General features: G+C 44.1%; 1 protein-coding gene across 1 annotated transcript in view; it reads left to right on the top strand.

The window, feature by feature from the left end:
• The first annotated feature begins 5,448 nt into the window (after nt 1-5,448).
• The window catches only part of LOC100716565 (guanylate cyclase 2G-like), a 30,910-nt gene continuing 14,089 nt past the window's right edge, over nt 5,449-22,269 (top strand). Inside the window, 12 exon segments of the mRNA XM_063236051.1 lie at nt 5,449-5,638; nt 5,641-5,831; nt 7,143-7,267; nt 7,269-7,487; nt 9,054-9,204; nt 12,010-12,038; nt 12,040-12,147; nt 13,332-13,469; nt 15,540-15,550; nt 15,603-15,703; nt 17,710-17,726; nt 18,157-18,346. Coding sequence (XP_063092121.1) covers nt 5,449-5,638; nt 5,641-5,831; nt 7,143-7,267; nt 7,269-7,487; nt 9,054-9,204; nt 12,010-12,038; nt 12,040-12,147; nt 13,332-13,469; nt 15,540-15,550; nt 15,603-15,703; nt 17,710-17,726; nt 18,157-18,346 — 1,470 coding nt within the window.

Raw genomic sequence — 22,269 nt, 5'->3', positions numbered from 1 at the left:
CAAGTACCTCATCCTCTGCTGTGCAGCCTTGTTTACCTGGTCCGCGGCATGGGAAGAGCCATCCTAAGTGCCTGGCTGGAAAACTAGTCAGGAGCCTTTAAGAAGAGCAGAGAAAATCCCAGGAAGTGGGAGGGCTTTGTTGTCTCCACACAAGATGCTGAAGAGGGTGGAGACAGCCAAGGGACATTCTGCTTGATGCTAGATGGCTGTGCCAGAGCGAAGGGCCAGATGCCAAGCTTGGTGGCACTCAGGTCACATATTGGTGCAGATGGAGAAACATTCTCATGACTCAAACCTATATCATCAGCAGTGAGAGATGTATTAAGATTCGTTCTGTTCACTCAGTGTATGGGACACTGTGACAACAAAGGATTCTTTGTATGGGGAGTGGCCTGGAATTAATAACATCATTGTTAATCATTAAGTACCACTGAATCCTGATCACTGTAGCAGGCGTCTTTTCCTCCTCCTTGCTATCTTCTGGGAGATTTTCCTTTTCACGCTACCCTTTTTGTGGTGAAATGGTGGAACAGTAATCTGGGAGACAGTTTTGGAGACTAAGAAATAAACATTCAGTAACCTGGAGTTTGGTCAAAGCCAATCTGTTAAATTTCGGATTATATTAGTGACTAGGTAAAAACTGGATTAGTGAAAGTATTAACTAGAAACCCCAGCTTTTCTAAAGTGCCACTCAGGTATCACAGATTCATTCTTTGTGGAAACAAGGGTGGGCAGTGCAGTAAATCTCAGATAGTTGAGGTGCATAGGAGGCAGGTAGAGACCATAGGAAGGAGCGGTTCTCTTCCCCATTTACAATCCCTTCTAGACCAGACTGTTCTTATCTGTCAGCTGGGGCAGTAAGTACCTTGGCCTCAGCCTTATGGAAGTAATGTTGGCATGCACAGTTATCTAAAGGAGTGGCTTGGAATCCTGAGGAATTTGCCTTGCTGCAGACCTAATTCATAAGAATCCAAGTTTAATGCTAATTGGACTTTTATCAGCTCCTCAAACCTTGGCTGAATAGAATCCCATCTTCAGAGACAGCATCACAACTATCCTCAGGAGCTCAACATACAACATTGAAAATTGGGGTCACATCTTGACAGGAGATGGCCATTTTTATCTGCTCTTATTTCTGGGGTGGTTGGTAGAGGACATGCTATACCATAGTACCTTGGCTCATGAACTTAATTCTTTCCACAATTCTGGTTACAAACTGAATTGGAGAAGAGCTGAATGAAATTCAACGGTTAGGTTCCATATTGACTATATAGGGAAATTTTATTTGGTTCTTGTCCAACTCTGTTTGCAACCAGAATCATGGAAAGAATTTGATAAGATTGTGGCGCATCCAAAAGATGAGAAGTATAAAACAAAAGAGGCCTGTATTCTGAGAACACTGAGAGAGAAAAACAAACACCCCCACCACCAGCACCACCACCACTGGAGTCTGCCTTTTTCTCTGGCAGACAGGCGGTGTGGGGGGCATATATGTAGCTTAGGTTTGGGGTGGTGCCTATGGGGTATTAGGGATGCACAGGTAGCCCATTGGTATTCATTTCGTGCCAGAGGCAAATTCCTAAGGGTGGGGAAGATAGAGCCACAGGTAAATTTCTAGGGGTGGGAAAGATAAAGTTCCTTGGTTCCGCCTCTAAGGCTTTACCGGCTACAGTGTCCTGTCTGGGCCAAAATCTTTTCAGAATGAAGTTTGAGAACCGAAGTACCTCTATACCTTCAAGAATGTTCCCTTTAAAAACCTGTAAGCCATATCTGTCTTGCTGCCATTAACCAGCGGGACACCCAATACTATTCAGGAATCCACCAGGGCCTTAGGATTTTAGGAGAAGAAGCTGGTAAACTCTGACATTCCTGTCTTCTGCCCTTTCCCCACTTCACAGATGTGGAAATGGAGGTTTGTAAGGTCTTCCTGATTTGGGGAAGCCTGAAGTTGAATTTTCCTAGAACACACCAGGAAATCCGAGTGTGTGCCTCAATCTCTCTTGTCTGGTTGTATCTCACCTTTTTCTTTGAGAAGTTACAGCTGTCACCTTCCACACTGCCACTTTTTCCCTAGGCCTGAGTAGGTCAATGATTTGCAAATTGGAGTCTTTGTCTCCCTGTGAGGGCAAATGGGAAATGGCTAAGCTCAACAGAGAATGATCAGAGCTTGCAGAGGCAAACCAAGTGTCTAGAAGTATAAGAGCCCCAGTCAGTGTGGGTTTCTCCTGACCTGCGCAATTAAGTCTTACTTAGGCAAATGAGTTTAATTTCCTGTGATTTCATTCCACAAGTACAAGTCCATAGTTTATTTTAAAAATTAAAACATTACTTTCTTCTTTAGTGCAAAAGTTACAGCAAATAAATAAATAAATAAAAATGAAAAGTAAACCAAAATAAGCAAAGCAAGGAAAAACACTAACCATAATTTCCATTCCCTAAAATAAATGTTTTTGAGGTTGAGGATTTAGCTCCGTAGTATGGGGCTTGTCTAGTGAACATGAGGACTTGGGTTCACTTCTTATACAAACAATTTTTTAAAAAATTATTTTTAAAGATTGTGAAATGAAATGATTGTAGGTCACTACAAATGCCCCTAAAAAGTTTCTATTTAGTTTTTGATCATTGGAAATAAAACAAGTTAAACCTGATATGATCTTATTTGTTTAGACTTCAAACTTGGAATTTCTGATCAAAGATGGATATATTGTTAAAGTTTGAGGAATGTAATTGAAAGATTGAAAAACTGAAAAATTGCAATAAATAAGACTGCTATTAGCAGTGCAAATCTGTTTCTTGCATGTTAACTAACATCAAGCATCATGGATATTATCCTCTGGTTTTGACCATACTTATTTGTATGCATTTTGGAGCACAAAATATTTATGATTAGTATAAATTTGTATGCTTAATGGCCCAACGTTATGCTGGGTATGAGGCTTCAAAGATAGACTTGGCCTCAAAGATTCTCAGGAGAAAGGCAATTTGAATGCACAAAGAATCAACCATTACGCAGAGTGGGAATAGGTGTGCAATAATTTAGTTTTGACATTATTGTTTGTGCAACGACAAATCCATTAACAGCTCTCATTTAGTGAGGTTAAATCTGATCAGGTTCCTACAAGTGCTGCATGAGGCAGTATGCTAGTAATGTAATCTTGCAATATCTTTGCAGTATCATTCTGAGAAGGAGGTATTATGCTTATTATGAAATTGAGGAAACTGAGGCCGAGATTTAACTGACCAATCAGAGACTGTATAGCACAACCTGATATAATCCAAAAAGATCCATTGAATTCTGTATTAGAGAAAGTAATCTTTGGATTCAGGGTTTTTGTTTTTAATTTTATTTTAAAGAGGATAAAACAGAATAAAACCAATCAAAGCAAACCAATGTAAGAGATACAGGACTTTAAAACATTATGAAATCAGCAATAGCTATTGTAATTCCTTTGGATGTCTTCAAAATAGCTGTACATAACTTTAGACATAGAAAAAATCAAACAGAACAGAACAGAATAGAAACAATAAAAACAAGGCAATGAATGCAATACAGGATTTCAAAACAAGCCCATAGTAAATCCAAAATTACTGTCATAATATATCTTGCCATCCTTGAAATAGCTTCACCTGCCATCGGATTTAACATAACCAAGCAAAACAAAAGAGAGTAAAACCCAACCCAACAAAAAAATTGAAATGATATAGGACCTTAACACAAGACTGCAGGGAATCAACAATGGCTGTAACCTTCAGAGATCCCCCCTAAATGTCACACTGTGTATCAATATCCTCTGAATTTGTGATCAGACCACTGGCCCTACACCTGTCATGTTAGTGAAACTCTAAAGCACCACAGGAATCCAATTGCATTTCACTTCCATAGCTATCACCACAGCCTATGTTTCTCTGGTTAAGCTGGTTGCTTGGAGCGGGTGGGGGATTGGTGCTTCTTGTTTGCCAGCTCGTGCACTGGAACAGGCTCGGGTCTAACTGTTCCCAGTCTGGTGGTGGCCTGCACATGGTGCTGGTTCTCAGACTGAACTTGTTTGCTGGTGCAACATTGTTCTCTCTCTCCCCCGACTCTGTGAATGGCCTGGACGCAGGGTTTTGCAAATTGACTTACCTAGGGAAGCTGCAGCTCAAGGAAGAAGCAGTTACAGTGAATTTGACCTAGAGAAAAGTAACCTCCATACTCTATCGATTTAGAACTGTCCCTCTGAGATAGGCCAGAACTAAGGATCTTTAATTCTGTTTGAGTGTCTATTAGTTATTCTTTTCCTCTCACTTAAGACAGAGTTTCTCAAAATTAGTGCATAGTGCATTTAGGGATATATGAAGACAGACTCAAGGCAGATTTCCAGCACAATCTCAAAATATTCTAGTTCAGAAGGCTGCAGTGAGGCCTTGGAATCTGTATTTCTAATTCTAGGAGAGACTACTATAGATCAAGTCTTGAGAATCACAGAAAATACATCGTGCTAAAATACCTAGTCCTGACACAAATGTGAGATGCCAACCTCTTTATTGCTAGACAGATCCATAAAAAAGCCCATGACAAATGGCATGGCAATTGACAAATGAATGCCATGGCAATTCAGCCCTGTAATGCCTGGGGTTAGCACTGATTTTTGGAGAGTGCCACCATCCCTGTGATCCATCAGGAAATGAAGAGCTGTCCCTGATCCACGAAGATGGAATGTTACTACTCATTCACGAGTAGGCAATTCATGGTGTCCTAAACCCAGACAAGGGAAATAAACCATGCTTGGCTATGAATAAATATTTTCACAGTCATTAGCACACTCATTTTAGGAAAAGTTCCTGTAAAGTAGATTCAGTAAGTGATAATAATTGTCATTATTACTGTCACACTCTCCGTCACTGTTAACCATCATCGTCAATATCACCACCACCACCATCATTATCAAATCATCAATGGAATGACCTTCTGAGTAGATATTTTACCTCGATCTGGACTTGTATGAGCTCTTTCAATCCTCACTCAACATACCGTTTTAAGGAAGACTTTTTTACAGTTTATCTCCAGTTTTACAGAGAAGAAGTTGTATATCTGAGGTTGCACAAGTAAGACTTGGTGCAGTCAGAATTCTAGCCCAGGTCATCTGACAACATTTGAGTGGCTTCCATGACTCTGACTTTACTGGGAGAGAGAGGGGTCATAGTGACTTGCCCAGGAACATGAGGATGGTGAATGGAGTCACCGGATCAATAATCAGGGCCTTGATGATTCCTGGCTCTGCCTTTTTCTGTAAGTCTGCTGCTTCTGGATCATGTTAAGACAAACTCAGGAAAAAAGACTTTCAGTTAATTAGTGGCACTGAATAGAAAGCAAGTTTTGGTCCTCAGAGAACTGCTCGCTGTCCCATAAGTTCCTGGCAAGAGTGGTCAGGAGACTGAGCCTCTCAGTGTTCTGCATACGATGCCATCATGGCCCCCAGGATAGGTCCTAAGGCCCCTCTAGAATCAAGGCTCTGTTGGGGGACTGAATGCCACGCAGATCACACAACACTGGTGCTGATCCTGTTTGCCACTATACTGGTGACTTGGCTTGAAGCTGCTAAGCTCACTGTGGGCTTCCACGCTCCCTGGAACATCTCCTACCCATTCAGTGTGCAGCGGCTGGGGCAGGCCTCCAGATTGCCATGGACAAGGTCAGTGCAAAGCCAGTGGGACTTGGAAACTTCACCTGGGAGTTCACTTTTACCAGCTTGGTCTGTAGCATCAAGGAGTCTCTTGCTGATTTCATCAACCAGGTCCAGAAAGAACAGATTTCTGCCCTGTTTGGGCCAGCATGCCCAGAAGCAGCAGAGGTACAGTATCCAGCCTTTTAAAAAATGGCAGCTGAGTTTTCATTGGAAGAGAGAGTCTTGAAGTTGATAGTAAATTTTTGAATAATCTTCTGACAAAAATCATATTGGTAACCATAACTGTATAAGTCTTGGGTACCATTTTTTAGATGTAGTTATACCATTTTGTTGGAACACTTAACATTTTCTTTAAAGAAAATCTTTCAAATAAAAACTGTTCATTCATGTCCTTTCTTCATCCTCTAGTTGATTGTGTGAACTTGGCGCTTCGGTGTAGAGACTGTTACTGTTTACTCTTAGGTTGAAGGCATTATGGCTCAGGAAAATTACGATGAAAACGAGTAAGTAGTTTTAAATATAAAACTGTTGATTGAGGAGATTTTCCTTTGGCATATATAATAAATTATTCAGCAACCGTGAAAGAAAATGAGAAAGAATAAAGTATGATGGATCGCTTTAAGCTAGAGCCGGAGAATGAAGGACATGTGTGATTTAGATTTGTCTGGGCAGTGAGACCCGCTTTGTCGATGTCCTTAGGTATCACAGCTTCTGGGAGATGGTGCAGCCAAGGGGGAGTAGGGGAGTGAGGAAGTAGGTAGCAGCGTCACAGGTCTCACTGCCCAAACACTGCCGATTATCATTAGTCGGTGCTGTAAAATTTAGTTCACATTTGCATTTTAATCTGAATCTTGGTCGGTTTTAGAAATATGCTATCTGGCATCTTTCTGTCCAAAGCATAATACTTCTTCAATGTCAACCTCCCTTCGCATCCCTAATTCCTCAGTTAAAAGTAAGTTGCTAGCTCTCTAAACACCTTGCATAAATCCTACAAGTTATTTTAATTCTAGGGTATTTTTATATATCTGTTCCCATTGGCCATAAGCTTCTTAAAGAGCAAGGTTTCTAAAGTTCTTTCAAAGTGTAAGAGGCCAATGAAAAATGTGTAACACTTGCGTTCCAATACTGCTCTCTTGCTCATTAGCTATGTATCTTACATCTTCGTGTCCCTATGTTGTCATTTTTAAAGTGAGACTAATGATAATAATTACCTCATAGAAATCTTATAAAAGTTGAAATATATAGGCTCTTAGTAGATTGCTTAGCACATTGCAAGTACTCCATAAATTCTTGCCTTTGCTATCCTTGTCCTCTAAGGTCTTGTTTCTGCAAATTGGATTCAACACAGTATCATTCTTTACAAAAAAAAAATACCTTTCTTTTTTCAGTACTGGGAATTGAACTCAGGTCCTTGCGCTTGCCAGACAAGCACTTATGCCGCTGAGCTATATCCCTAGCCTAAGACATACTTTCCAGGTTAGTGCTTTGCTGGCCTCTGAGTGGAACATCCCCATGTTTGACTTTGTTGGATAAATGGCGATACTGGAAAACCACTTCTTGTATGATACCTGTGTGACACTTGTGCCACCCAAGCAGGAAATTGGCGATGCCTGCAGAAAAGTCTCCAGTACCTGGCTGGAAACACATGTTTGGAAGCTACTATAGGGCTTCCTCTTGGGATGGATTGGATAAGCTATGGAGGATTGTAGAGGAAGAAATTCAGTCCCATTTCATCATCGCTGCCAGCAAGAGATACAACAGTCATGACTCAGCCCTCCTCCAGGAGGGCCTCAGAAACATGTCTTCACTAGCCAGGGGTAAGTGGCAAAGTTTTCCAGGGCTCATGATTGGGGAGACAAATAGGACAAGCAGATGGTTTGAAAAGCAAACAAACAAAATGAGAATTCCTAATTTTTCTAAGAGTACAAAAATCCAGTAGAAACAGAGTATAAAATAAGTGATACATAAAAGCAATTTCATAGTTACCCCCATTTTTTTTTTTTTTGGCTTAAAGTGAAGTGTCAGATGCTATAATGCCATGATATAGAGAACAATTCTAGAGGCATATTCCAGGAGACCAGGTCCCTGCCTTTGGTGGCTGTTCAGAGTATGGGCCCTGAAGACAGACTCACTTGGATTTGATTTCAGCCCCTGAGCCATTCCAGCTGTGTGCTCCTGGCCCAAAACTTCAACCTCGCTGTTCCTGAGATACCTTACCTCATCCTAGCTCCTTCATATGAAGGTGAGGGTTAAACTAAGGTCATGCATGGAAAGTGCTTAGCCTGTGTGGACAAGTAATTTGTCAGCAGATGGCAGTGATGGTTTCCATGGTGGCGCTGCTTAGAAGGCTCTCTTTCTTAGTCACTGACTGAGCTTAGTTCAAATAAACTAAGCTCTTTATGGCCCTGGAACTCTAGGACTTGCTGATCACTCATCCTAGAGTGCCATCAGCAGCTACAGCCACCCAGCACTCTCCTTGGTCTCCAGATGCACTTTCTTTAGTTGCTGTGATGCTGTTCCCCTCCCCCTTTAGAACACAGTATCTGCTCCCTGGCTACCAAGAGAGCCTTAAATGAGCACTTTGGTCTTTCTATTTGTCTCTCTGTGGTTCCTCAGGCCTTTTGGCTTTGCTCCTGCTGTAGCCTAGCACAGTGCCTAACACATGGTTAGCACTCAGATAAGTAGCTTATTACTTACCTAATCTAAAAAATAAATTGTGATTTCAACTGTGTGTCCTCAAGGTGAATGATGTGGTGACTGAATGGTAGAGTAATATCACAGCTACTTCCCAGCTCAGAAAGTCTGGGGCCTTGACTTGAAATACTCCATGAGCCCTTCCTAACTGATGCACAGGTGACGAATCACAAAACAGGCCTAGTTGTTAGCTTTTTAAAATTTACTTTTATCTGTGCATGTTTGCAATATATGATGTTTACACTCCTTGTGTGGAGTTGGTATGTGTACATAGCAGATCTTAATTCCTTGTTTCACTCTCCTTTCCCTCCTCTCCATCCTTCTCATCTCTTGATCCTTCTCTCTCTTAAGAAAGATCTCTCTATCATTCTGCTTTCTTTGAGGAGTTAAATGAAAGAAAATAATGCACAGAAGTGACCTCAAACTTTTTGAGGTGGCAGGGGGCAGGGGTTGCCAAGAAAATTTCAATTTCTATAGAGCAAAAGCTGTCACAGCAAAAGCTGTTTGTATACTGTGGGCTTGGTTTAAGAAATAAACACTCTAGGAGTCATTTACATATTTCTATTTTTTGAAGCATATTCATAAAAAGAAACAGTTTGTATCTTGTTTGAAGCGACTTTAGGCTTTATTTTAGACAGCGTGTCCACCCATGCTTGCATGTGTAACTGGCTGGCTCTTTTCCCCTCCTATAAGTATCATCTTAATCTACAGCTCAGAGAATGCACAGGTTATTCTGCTGGATGCAGAGAACCTGAGACTCAACACTGGAGAATTTGTCTTCATTGTTTTGCAGCAGCTGGATGTGGGTGTTAACTACCACTCAGAGGCTCTGGTAAAAAAGATGGTGAGTGTAGAATGCTTGTCATGTACCAAGATATAGTGCACTGAATGTGCTTTATAAACCTCAGCGGTAGTCCCCTTTGAGCCTTCATTTTAAAATCAGCAGACTAACACTGAGCTGAAAGAATGTATCCAGAATTCCCTTACAGAGTTAGTGAGAGGCTAACCAGGCCTCCAATGAGATCTACAGGCTCTGGAGACTATATTCTGAACTCTAAATCAGCGGACTCCTGCTGGGGAAAACCTATAATTTCTAAAGGCAGATAACATCTTTTCATAGGACTCTCAGACACATGTGGCTCTTGCTTTTCTTCTACAGACACTTTCCTGTGTCTCTGCTAAGTAAAGCTCTAATGAAAGCCTGGAGAGGGAAGCAAACTGATCCAAGAACCAAGTACTCAACATTCACAATTTAAAGGAGAGATTTATTTTGGGTCTCAGTTTCAGAGAGTTCAGTCCATGGTTGGCCAACTCTGAGGCAGACAGAAAGTCAGAGGAGGGGAGAATAAGAGGAGGGGGAGGAAGACAAGGAGAAGGAAGAGGAGGAGGAAAAGGAAGAGGAGGAGGAGGAGGAAGAGGAAGAGGAGGAGGAGGAGGAGGAGGAGGAGGAGGAGGAGGAGGAGGAGGAGGAGGAGGAGGAGAATATACCCTGTCAGGTCATGGCTCCAATGACCTATCACTCCAAATAGGTCCAATCTTCCAACAGCACATGAATTACTGAATTTAGCAATGGATGAATCCACTGATAAGCTAATCGTCTTCCAAACATATGAGACTTTGAGAGGACATTTTACACTTAAACTATAATAGATATTTGTAGGTAGCTTGGCTTTTTGGCAATGGCTAAGGTACTGCGTGCTTCCTACAGGTACTGAGTTCCACATTTCACACATATTGTTGGACTTGAGAGCCCAGTGGCCTGTGAGGCAGATAGATGTTACATACATTCTTGCACTTAATATTTCCAACAGCTTGGAAGATAGATATGATGAACATGCCAGCTTCCAAGTAGAAAAGCCAAGGCTTGGCCAAGTAAAGAACCTTATCTAAGATCGCAGTACTCCTGAATTGTGTAGCTGGTGTTCCAAACTGGGGCTTTTGATCTTTACCCTACCCCGCCCTGCCTTACAGAATGCTTATGAGGTGCTAGCCCCATTGTGAGTGCTTGCTGTATTAAAACTGATTTCCAATCATAACCACTCCATGGGGTATGTATGTACTGAAGAAGAGGAAACCAAGGCCCATGAAGCTTCTAGAACTTGCCCTAGTTCTAGGGTATACAACTTGCATGAGGGAGAGCAAGTATTGTAACCCATGCAGACTCGCCTCAGTGTCTGCTTGTAGGTACATCATCCTGTAGACATCCAAACAAGCCATTTGCCTTGAACTAAGGACACATTGTATAATCCCCAAAGCTTTAGCTTTCTAAAATGAGCATGTTATGGTGTCCACAACACCATAGCCTCGGAGGAGCAGGTCTGAGGGGCGCCGTGCGGAAGCCCCAGCTTCCGTTCTTTGGCTGTATTTGTATTTGGCTTTTACACTTTTCTTCCTTTTGCCCTTTCTTTTCTCCCACCCCCTAACAAAAACACACACACGCACACACACTTCCTCATTTTCAAGGCCCCAAATAAATGTTGGCTTGATGCTTTCCTGTGAAAGCTACAGCCCACAACCACAGAGGAGGACAAAAGTTGTCAGATGAAAGGCCATTGACCTTTGGGGTCAGATCCCTGGGCTGTCAGCCTACTTCTGCTATTCAGTAACTGTAGGAGTTTGGAGTGAACTAATTAACTTCCCTGTACCTCTGTTTCTTCATCTGTAAAATGGGGCTGCTAATGTTATCAGCCTCCCAGACTGCACTCCTAAGTATTTAATAAGACGCCATGGGAAAGAGTCCAACAGATAGCAGTGGGTACTCAGATCATGTCTGTTGCCCTTGCCTGGAAGATGCCTGGGTAGAGAGCTATGATGCAGCAGTCACAGATATGAGGTGAGGACAGCCAAGCCCAGCAGAGGGTCCTGGTTTGGGGGAGACAGTCAGGAGAGCGTATCAGGCCATAGGAATCTGAGCACATGTGAATGATGCGGTAAAGTGGTTCCCACAGGGAGTTTTTCAGGGAGAACGGTGGGCAGAGTCAGAGCTACTTTCAGTAAAGGGTCCAGCTGAGATCTGGGCTTGATTAGGAATGAGACGCTGATTGTGACCCTAACATACAAGATGCGATGGTCAGTCAGTGATGATGTGGGGAACAGTCTGCTGAATATCAGCTCTGCTCCAGCTGCTGTGGGAGAACAGTGCTTAGCACTTGTAGGCACTTGTATTTTCATTGGCTAAACCAGTGAATGACATGTATTGAAGAGCTCCTACGGGTCACAGGCACTGCGGGGTACTTTACCTAGTTTGCCTCACATAGCTGTCTTCATGTTTCAGAAGAGTGATTTTTATCCTGTTTTATAATCAGAGAGGTTACAGAACTTACTTTAGGGTCAGATCCAGGAAGTGGTTGGTAGAGCCAGCCTGGCTCCAAACTCTTCCTCTTTCATGTAAACCATGCTCTTTGCTGACCATGGCTTGCAGAGCCATTTGTGAGCTGACAGAGCACGATATCTAAATGGGAAACTGAGGCGTGGGAGGAGAGGTAGCGATGGTGACAGCCAGCCTTAGTAGCGCAGACGCAAGCCCAGGTCCAGGCCCAGGCCCAAGGTGGCCTCCCTGCTCTGTGGTCTGGAAGAAGAACATTGGCCTGCCCCCCTGCTCACAGGGACTCCGAATCGCATGACGGAGGCTTGGGTCACCCTTTCCAAGGTGAGCCCCTACTCTGTCTACCTACACGAATGTCCTGCTCTAAGCTGGGACTATGGAAGAGATGATAAAGGCCAGGAGAAACTTTCGGGATGGGCAGCAGCTGCTCAGCACCCTGAAAACCAATCGGATCCCACTGAAGGATGAGTGGCTGGACCTGGGGGAGCATCCTGAACTCAGCTGCTGCCCCAGTCCCTGTGGCCTGTGAGATGTAGAATGAGCAATCCCAGGTTTCCTGAAGGGCTTTCCCCCACATCGAGCTACAGAACTCACTTTTCTCAGGCAGGTCCCACTCATGTGTAATTGTGGTTGAGGTTAAAATTCCCCAGCCGCCATCCCCCACTCATCCTATCCCACCCACTGGAGGAGGCTTCTGGGTACCTTACCCCTTTTCCCTGGGGAAGTCTCTCCCACAGCTGGTTTCTAGCTGCAACCATCACAAAGAAAACTTAAGGATTCAAGAGCAGGCTTTGGTGATGCAGGTTCAGGCAGAAGGTGGGGCCAGCTGGAAAGCCCAGGGAGCCCAGGGCTGTGCCTCACCTCTGCCTAGCTTGGCTCTGGAAGGCACTCAGGCATGTGCCCAGGATGGGTGATGGTGCCTCCTCTGCACTGTCAACTGGAACTAGACCTCAGGTCACTGTAACAACAATGCTGGGCACATGGTTGGTGCTTTGTAAATGGTAGTGTTGTGTCCTGTCCTGGCAGGACAATGTGAACAATTACTAGCGAGTGGGGTTGGTGGCATCATAAACAGGAACAAGGAACCTCCTGGCTGGGGACAGAGCATCATGCCCAAGCCGCAGTGCATAAGGCAACCCTGGATGGAAGGGCGCGGCCTGAGAATAAAGCTTGCAAACCTCTGTATCCCTGGGGTCTGACATCTGGAGAGGAGAAACCAGGAAGGCAGGGACTCGTGCAGGCAGCTCCCAGCGACTGTTGCTGAGTGGCTATTGAGCCTCTTACAGTGTGAGGTTTTAAGTAAAATTAACTACAACCTTTTTTTTTTCTGATGATGAGCGGACCTCGGCAACATAGTCTTACCATAATATATCTTCCCTGGGCAGCATGGGCCTTAAGTCCAACCAGAAGCCACTACTAAACTGTCTTCTTCTCTCAGCTGTGCCGCTGGCCTTGGCTCAGGTGCCTTGAGATGGCAAAACCCTCTTACCTGGCACTTGAAGGGAAAATGTTGCATGTTTGGGTCAGGGAAGCAGTGTGTCATTTCTAGCTAAGAGTCAATCAGGCTCTCTCTTTCTCCCTTTGCCTCCTTCTCCCTCCCTTTTCTATTCTTCCCCTTTCCCGCCCCTTCTGAATCTCCTCTTTACAGCAATAACTGGCCCTGTGTTTGTGGACACCCAGGGAGAAAGGCACATGGATTACTCTGTGTATGCCCTACAGAAATCTGGAAATGAATCCCTTTTTCTTCCTTTCCTTCATTATGACAGCTATAAAAAAATCATCAGGTACTGAAGGTCATTTTTACAACTTCAGATCACCCTGCAGGAAAGATGCTGGGAGAAGGGGGGATCAGAGATCCTGCTGGGAGAGGCAGTTTGGGACCCAGGCCCTAGAATCCCCTACAAGGTAGGCTGGTACTCCGTTGAACTCATAAAGTTGGATTTGGGGACTTTAAGGTGTCCTAGATTGTGGCCATTTCAGATTTCAGAGCAGAACTCGGCATCCCTAACTGCACCTCCATGGGGTGAGGCGTGCTGGCCAGTGCTCTCTGGCAGAGCCCTGGTCTCAAGGGTGATGGAGCACAGCGCCCTCTATGGGAATGAGTCAACAGTCAGCAAGACAGCTGACTGCCCAGCCTGACTCCCCAGCCAAGCAGAGACATTAGAACTCTGCTGTCCTGGGTTCCAAGTACACAGGAAACCTTGGTGGGGGGGGGGGGCGCGGAATCTTTGACGTTGTTCTCTCAGATATAAATCTATGGGAAAACAAAGAGTAAACAATACTTGATAAAGCTTACTGCTGCCCTGCCACAAAGTCCCATTGATACTTTCCCTCTCTCTTAGGGAATGTTAATGTACCAAAGCAGGCTAGGCCAGGATCATAGCATCTGCTGTGTCCCCGGTCCTCGTATTGTAGGGAGAGGAATATTTCACCCAAGGGAAAATGTCAAGGCCTGTGAAGTAAGATCAGTCTGTGACAAACATGTTTACAACATCCACAGTAATTGAGAATTGTCACATTATTTTTTAATTTAAAAAGCTGTGATTTAAATCCAAACATTGAGGGAGCTATCACACTCTGCAAAAAACGGTGTTGACTTCCACGAATTAGATTAGCAGAGGCTGAACTGAAAGATTTTAGAGAAGTGTGATCTTTGGACCAGACAGCAGAAGATTGTAAACAACACGTATGTTTCAGTTGTTCCTGTTAAACATAAGCAGAGGTAAATACAGTAAGTCCAGAGGAGGTGACTTTTGTCTCTTCCTTCTTAAAAGACCCTTGAGGAATTTCTCCAGGATTACTTGGCCCCATAGCTTTTTTTCCTGAAAATAGACTCAGACCTGACTGTGGATTTTACAGTGAGCTCTGCAGAACAGAGCCTACTTCACAGGTAAGCATCGCTCTTGGAGAAGGTGGCAGTGGAGAGCTGTCCCGTGCATTGTAGGATGGTGAGAAGTATTCTCAGCACTACCCACCAGATGCCAGAAGCATCCATGTAGCTGTTGTCACGTTTGGTTGTTTCCAAAACATTGCCAAATATGACATTTGCCAAATATCCCTTAAGGGGAAATGTGGCCTTCTTTCCGTGTTAAGAACCTCTAAGGTAGGGAAACATGGTTCCTGAGATTTGAGTCTTAGGCACCTCCTTTCTAATAGACAGGAAAATTGTGGAGGAGAATGTTGTTCAGTGGTTAAGAGCCAAGCCCTGGAATTAGACGAATCATTGCCCGTCAGAGAGCACACAGTAAAGGTATAATGAAAGCAGTCGTGGTTGGAAGTCACCATTATTTCCCTACAGCGGAAGTTTCTATATGTACGGGGAGATGGGTGTGGTTGCAGTGAGAACTAGAGGGATATTCAGGGAGAGATGCCCAGAAGATGCCAAGTCTAAGTGGACCCTGTGTGTCTTACCTGAATCACACCTGGTGTCTTAGTTACTTTTTACTCACTGCTGAGACAAAATACCTGAAGTCCAAAGTTGGGAAAGGAAAGGTTTATTTCTTACAGTTTTTGGAGGTTTCAGTCCATACTCAGTTGGCTCCAAGGCAGGCGGGCATGGCAAGGCCGCAGTTCATGGCGGCTGCAAACAGCAAACAGGAACCAGCAAAGAGAGCAAGACACACCTTCTTCCTGCCATTACATCACATCTTGGCTCCACCCCTTTGAGGGTGTAGCACTGACACCATCAATCCAAGGACTAGACAATGAACCATCACAAGTGCACAATGCAAACTCATGAGGCCTGGGGGCCACAGACATAAACCATGGCACCTGGACAGCCTTTCAGTACCTGCTGTGTTCACTTCTGTTCTTCAGCAAGCCTGAATAGTGACTATCTCTTCTTTCCCTTCCAGGTGTGACACTTGTGATTCTTACTATGGCACTCCTGGTTATCTTGTTGGGGACTCCCATTGTAGGTCTGGATAGAAGGATTCAGTGGGGAAAACTGCAAAGCCAAAATAAAGACTCCTGGTGGCAAATCAAGTATGAGAATATCACTATTCTGTCCAACAACAAGGTGAGGCCACACACAACCCCATAGCCACTTCCCTTGTCACTCCTGTTGACAAGGCCTCTCAGAGATCTCATGAGAACAGGAGGCTGAGTCATGTTAGAAAGGATCGATAGTCTTTAAAGTTCCTGTCAAGTCTGTTACTCTGCAGGTATTTAGTGTCACAAAGCCTGCCCAAGTATTACAGCCTTTCCTGGGAGCAATTCGTTTTTTAAAAAGATTACATGAACTCCAGATGTACACACATGCCTGTAATCCCAGTATGCAGGAGGCTGATACAGGAGGATCACTGGGAGTTCAAGGCAGGTCTCAATTATATGGCAAAAATCCTGTCTCAAAAGAACAGAAAAATTAATTCCTTTAATCCAATGACTGCTATTACAGGGTTAATGTGCACAAGAAATACTTGATAACTTTCACTGTGCAATATGCAAGGTATGAGGACTCCCCATAAATGACATGGCTTCAGAAAGAGATACATGCTCACAGAGATCTCCAGAGTGAGACAGCACCCTGCAAATGGATGGACAAAAGTTGTCTGCATCTTGAAGGCTTCAGAGAAGATGTGTGTCATGGTTTATGTTGGTGGCCCCCAGGCCTCATACATTTTGCATTGTGCATTTGTGATTGGTTCATTGTCTAGGGCTTGGATTGATGGTGTCAGTGCTACACTGGCCTAGGGGTGGAGCCAGATGTGATGTAATGGCAGGAAGAAGGTGTGTTTCACTCTCTCTTGCCTGTTTCCTCCTTGCTGTTTGCAGCTGCCATGAACTGCAGCCCAGCCATGCCACCCTGCCTTGGAGCCAACTGAGAGTGGACTGAAACCTCCAAAAACTGTGAGAAATAAATATTTCCTTTCCCAACTTTGGGCTTCAGGTATTTTGTCTCACTGATGAGTAAAAAGTAACTAAGACAATGTGACACTGGAGGAGTGAGTTCGCTTGTGGGGAGAATGAGAGAAGTCGCATAAGATGTGCCAGGATGTGGGGTACAGAAGGCTAGAAGCCTGACTGGTTCCAGGCCATGGAGTTTTCACTGCACTAAGACCCAGAGGTTGAGGTTCATCAGTCAATTATTTCTGGATGTGCATGGGAAATAGATAGCCTTCTATATAGGGGAAAGAAACTCCCAGCCTACGAGATGTGTGGTACGAATTCATGTTCTCCAAAATTGAACAATGAATTTTAGGAACAATGGAGGTTAAGATCAAAATATATTTATTGAGAGAAAGAAAGCTTCTGTTTGAGAGAGATGGAAGGGGCCCCAAGTAGGTTGCTGAGGACCCTGTCTGTTCTACGGATTTCATACAGCAAAACCCCAAGGTGAGGTGGGTCCAAGGTGGGGAAAAAAATGAGAACTTGCAAGGTGGGCATGAGGTGGGACAGAACTATGGCCAAACAATAAAACTAATTGCTCAAATAAAATTGATTAAGTTGGGGACAAACGGGAAAGCAAGTCGTGAAGCAAGCAGGCCTGTATATAGAGCAGGCTTCCTCTGATAGGGGGTCGGGCTAGTGACTCCTGGCTTCCTCAGGGTAATAGAGACCTACTTAGAATCGATATTTAGCCTTAGGAAGTATGTGGATGCATTTGATTTATCTTTTGTCTTAAATTCTGGCCCACAGTTGGGGGTGTCTGTCTTCCCCACTGTTGCAAGTTATCTGGTCTTCTATGGTGGCTCCTTTGAGGGCCCAGCCTCGTCTGACTGACTATAATATTTCTATCTAACCCAGCTGCCTATAAACTTCCCCTTCCCTCTTCAACCACAGGCAGCTTGAATTTGCCTGGTTAGTACATTAGAGTTCCAGGGAAGAAACTTCTTAAAATATGGGGTTCCTTTGCTTTGAAGATATTCTCCAGATGTTGGGGAGATGCTGGAGATATTCACTGTAGAGCTAATGAGAGATCATTTAGGAAAATGATTCTGAACCCACATCTGGTTCAGTGCCACAGCTGGAACTTGAATCTGGATAGACTGACCTCAGGCCCTTCCCCTTCCCTATCCTGCCAAGGGTGATGTAGGCAGCAGGTAAGCACTCACGCTTTGGGCCAGAAACAGATGCATGGATAAAGCAAACGTGGTGTTTATACACAACGGGGTACTACTCTGCTATAAAGCAGGATAAAATTTGTAGCAAAATGAATGAACCTTGAGACCATAATGTTAAGTGAAATAAATCACACAGTTTAAATATTACATGGTTTCTCCTCTGTAGGAAATCCAAGGTACAAGAAAAGGACAAAATAAATTACCTGTAATAGGAAGTGGATCTTTGTCAGCGGGGAAGGGGATTAAAAGATGAAATGAGGGAGGGAGAGGAGGTGGGTGAATGAAGAATTAAGGTGTCTTTGTACATGTACCAACTCCCCACGAGGGATGTGATCATTGGGTACTGCAAACATGTACTTAAAAAAAAAATAAAATTTGGAGCTCAGCTCTTTATTCATAAAGCACTCAGTCCCTGCGCACCTGGCCATGCTACTGAGGACAATGGAATCCTGTCTCGTTTACAATCACAGAGAGGCACTCTCATGTCTGGGGGTGACCACAGCAGTGTGTCCAGTGGGATGAGTTCTGGGGACTTCTACTACTTCGTTAACAGCCAGCAGGGAGAAGAGCTCCTTTCTGCCCCAATAGGGATTTATCAGGTATTTCTGAGGCCAGCAGGCTGCTGTAGGTCTTATGTATTTCTGGGGCCTCTCACACTTTAATGTGCATATGAATCACTGGGGCTCTTATTAAGAATGTAGAGAAATATATACAAATATTGTGTATCAGTTAGAAAAGTTAAAAACGTCGTAGAAATGTAGACTTTGGGTAAGTGGAGGCTGGAGCCGAGATTCCATGTTTCTAACCAGCTCACAGGTGATTCCTCTGTCAGCTTCTAGATGGGACTCTGCCCCATGTAATAGAACATTCTGTGAAGATGAACGCATCCCAAATCTGCAGTGTCCAACAGGGTAGCCACCAGCCTCGTATGACAGCCACCAGCCTGGGGATGGGATTTAAATTTTATTAATAAAATTTATATCTTATTTAATTTTTATTAATTTAAATGCAAACAGTGTCATGTGGCTAGCGGCTGCCTTCACAGACAGAGCCCTGGAGTATGGGCTGCTCCATCTCTGATCCTTTAATTGCTTGGCTGTGGGAATGTGGGGTAAACAAGGGCAGGTGCCTCATGAAGCAGGGACACGGTTCCTGCCTGTCTCTCCTTCCCTTCCCTTCAGCAACCCAGACTGGAAGGCTGCTGCCAGTGCTCTGAAATCCTTTAGACATTCAAGCCCCTCAGGAAAAGTAGTATTAAAAGAAACCTGTTTTTATTTTTAATTTCTAAATGAAGAGCCTGGAAAATAAAGGCAGAAAGCTCCAAGCAAGGAAAACATTACACATTGCTTTAAATCGGGATCTGGAGCCGAATCATTTCTTATGGAACTCGGTATTTTCCTAAATGTCTTCTTACTTAAGTTTTCAAACTACAAAATCTCCTGGGACATAGCCAAAATCCTTAGTGACCAATTTTCATGCAAAGCTGTCTATTGTGGTCACCTGGCCATCGAGAGGCGGAAGCCAGTGATCACAGCATTGCACTGTCCAGTTAACCTTCACCACTGATTCTCCGTTTCTGGGGCCTGCATGTTTGTGTTCGACACCTGGGTAAGTGACTCAGTCTTCTGACTACCTGGCCCCAGCTTACTTTTAGAAACCCTTTTTCCCCTGGCCTAAATCTTATGCTCATCCAACTGGTCTTGCTGGAGAGGTCATGAGTGTTTCATGTATGTGTCACCCATGCCTTCTCTGTTCTGCCTTGCTCACCCCATGCAGAGCCTTCTTGTCTCTCAGGACTCAAATAAACATTACCTCTTCTGAATCCTTTGCTGAATATCACAGCCATCTGTTCTCCATGGAAATATCAGCGCAGTCCCAAGTCCTTTGCGGTTAAAGTGGCAGGTGTGCGGCTGATGTTTAACTCCTACTGAGGCTTACCTTCTCTCTGGTCCAGGTTCTATCTCTTCTACTTGGTTTTTAACACATTAGTATATTTTTTTGTGGTGAACAATGGACCCTAAAGCAGATTTAAGAGCGAATAACCATGAGAGATGACATTTACTGAAAACTTAATGTTACCAAACATTGTTTCCAATGTGATGTTTTATAAGTGATTTAACACTCATAATAGCTGTAGGGAGCCGTGCGACAGCCCCATTGCTGCCTCTCTGCCTCTCTCTCTCTCCTATGGGCACAATGCGTCTGCCTATATTAACCATAATCCTCTCCTGCTTACGGCACATACCCGGATGTGATGATGACCCTGTTATATTCATCCCCGTAGCCTCTTCCTGTCCCACCAGCCTGCCCTTGGCCTATAAAAGATGTAATCACTTCCGGAATAAACAGGACTTGATCGGACTCTCTCAACTTGCCTCAGTCTCTCTCTCTGTCTCCCCCATGTTTTTATTTAATCCCTGTTTCCCCTCCAGGTACACCCCATGGATTGATATGCAGGCCGGATCAAGTGGTGCCCAGAGTGGGGGCTCCTGGCACAGGGGAGTCAACGAGGGAGCCCTTTGAGAAAGCTGGCTGAAAGTGAAAGCAAATTGAACCAAAGACCACGTTGAGAAGTGAGCAAACTAAATCAAGGATCAAAGCTAAAAGCAAAAGGACATTAAATCAAAGACCAAGGCCTGCACGGACGGCTACCCAACGTCCTGCCCGAGTCACAGTGAGTGAATGGCGACCCCATTCCCTTTCCTGGGTCAAGCATTGAGCGAACACGAATTGTTCATGGGAGGCCTTATAAAGGCATTAAAGACAAGAGGGGTAAGGTTTAGAACAAAAGAATTACTGCAGTATTTTCAATTTATTCATAAGGTTTGCCCTTGGTTCCCCCTAGAGGGTTCTGTAGATACCAAGAGGTGGAAAAGAGTAAGAGATGCTTTAAAAGATTATTATAGGGTTTTCGGTCCGAAAAAGGTTCCGGTGACCACCTTTGCATATTGGAATTTAAGCTCTGAGCTGCTTGCCCAGTGGCATGCAGATCCTCAGATTGAGGAGACAGTCGCACAAGGCCCTCCAAGCTACACAGCCTTATAGCGCCCCTACGATGGCGCCTGCCTCCGGCAAGCCTCGTGGCACTCTAAAATGGTGCTTGCCTCACTTCTGCCACATCAGCATGGGTTCCTCCCCGAAAATTGCATTTCCGGTGACGGAAACAAACGTACCTCCCCAAGATGGCGCCGCACAGCCGCAAGACAGCATGAGCATCACGCCGCTAGCTCCACAAGTCATGAGGACCCATATGCCATTCACAGTGGCAGCTTTAAAAGAATTAAAGACAGCAGTTGCCCAATATGGCCCTACAGCAGCTTTCACCCTTGCTGTTTTAAATTCTCTGGCTGACGTCTGGCTCACACCTACAGATTGGCAAAAATTGGCCCGAGTGACTTTATTGGGTGGGGATAATCTTTTGTAAAAATCAAAATATACAAAAAATTGCAAAGAGACTGCCAGGAGCAATACACAAGCCGGCAATGGGTGGGACCTTAATATGTTAATAGCGGAAGACACCTATGCATGCAGAAAGGCTCAAAATGAGTTTAATCCAACATTTTTTGCTCAAATTCAAACAGAAGCTACTCGAGCATGGAGAAAGCTGCCTACAAAAGATAATATAAGCTCCTCTCTCACTAGCATTAAGCAAGGCCCAGATAAACCCTTTTCAGAGTTTGTTGATTGTTTGATTGCTGCTGTTAGCAGAGTCTTTAGCCGTGCTGATGCAGGCACTGATTTTGTTGAACAGCTGGCTTTTAAAGGCGCCGGCACTATCTGCCAGGCCGCTATCAGACTTCATAAAAATAGAACAGGCCTAACAGGATGTATACACCTTTGCTGTGCCATTGGAGCTGCTTGTCAGCGGGCCTTGCTGGGGCTGCTGCCTTGCAGGGGTTTGCAGTTGGACAGTTGTTATCTTAAAAGCATAAACAAAACTCTTTTACCTGTAGAGAGACTGGTCATTTTACAAAAAGACTCCAGAGATACAGATTCCAATGTCAATTACTTTGACTCATTTAACTGATCAGAGTGATATTGGTCTGAAGTTTAATTTCAGCATATGTAAGGATGGGGACAGCTGCTGAGAAAAAAAATGAGAGACACTATGATAGTTATTATTGTCTTCCCCAAAGTCAGATCTTAAAGACCTGGGGAGCCTTCATCATCCTGTAATGATTAATTGGTTCTGTAGTGTGCAGTGTGTATTTAATGTGCGTAAAGATGGAGATGGCTATTTGGAGAAGGCTGGAGACAATTAGATGGACATTGGGGATCTCCAGTGGACTTGCTTTGAAATCTGTATTTCTTTAAATCTCTTTTTTAAAAAAACTGTTTTGATATGTTTGGTCTTGCCCTCTCTGAGATAGAGGACAGGTGTGTGGGACTGATAGGCGTGTTACTGGGTTTTTGTTGGATCGTTGAGCGGAGCTGTTGGCAGTCTCACTGTTTGAATGTCACTTTGCATGTTTTGGTTTTGTGACCTGAGCGGCTGTTTCTGGGATGACGGTGTGTGACTTAT

The sequence above is a fragment of the Cavia porcellus genome, unplaced genomic scaffold, assembly GCF_034190915.1.
Source record: "Cavia porcellus strain 051 isolate PalLab524CR breed Dunkin Hartley unplaced genomic scaffold, mCavPor4.1 scaffold_2, whole genome shotgun sequence".
Lineage (NCBI taxonomy): Eukaryota > Metazoa > Chordata > Mammalia > Rodentia > Caviidae > Cavia > Cavia porcellus.
Note: the sequence above shows the minus strand (reverse complement) of the source record. Positions and strands in the feature narration are given on the sequence as shown.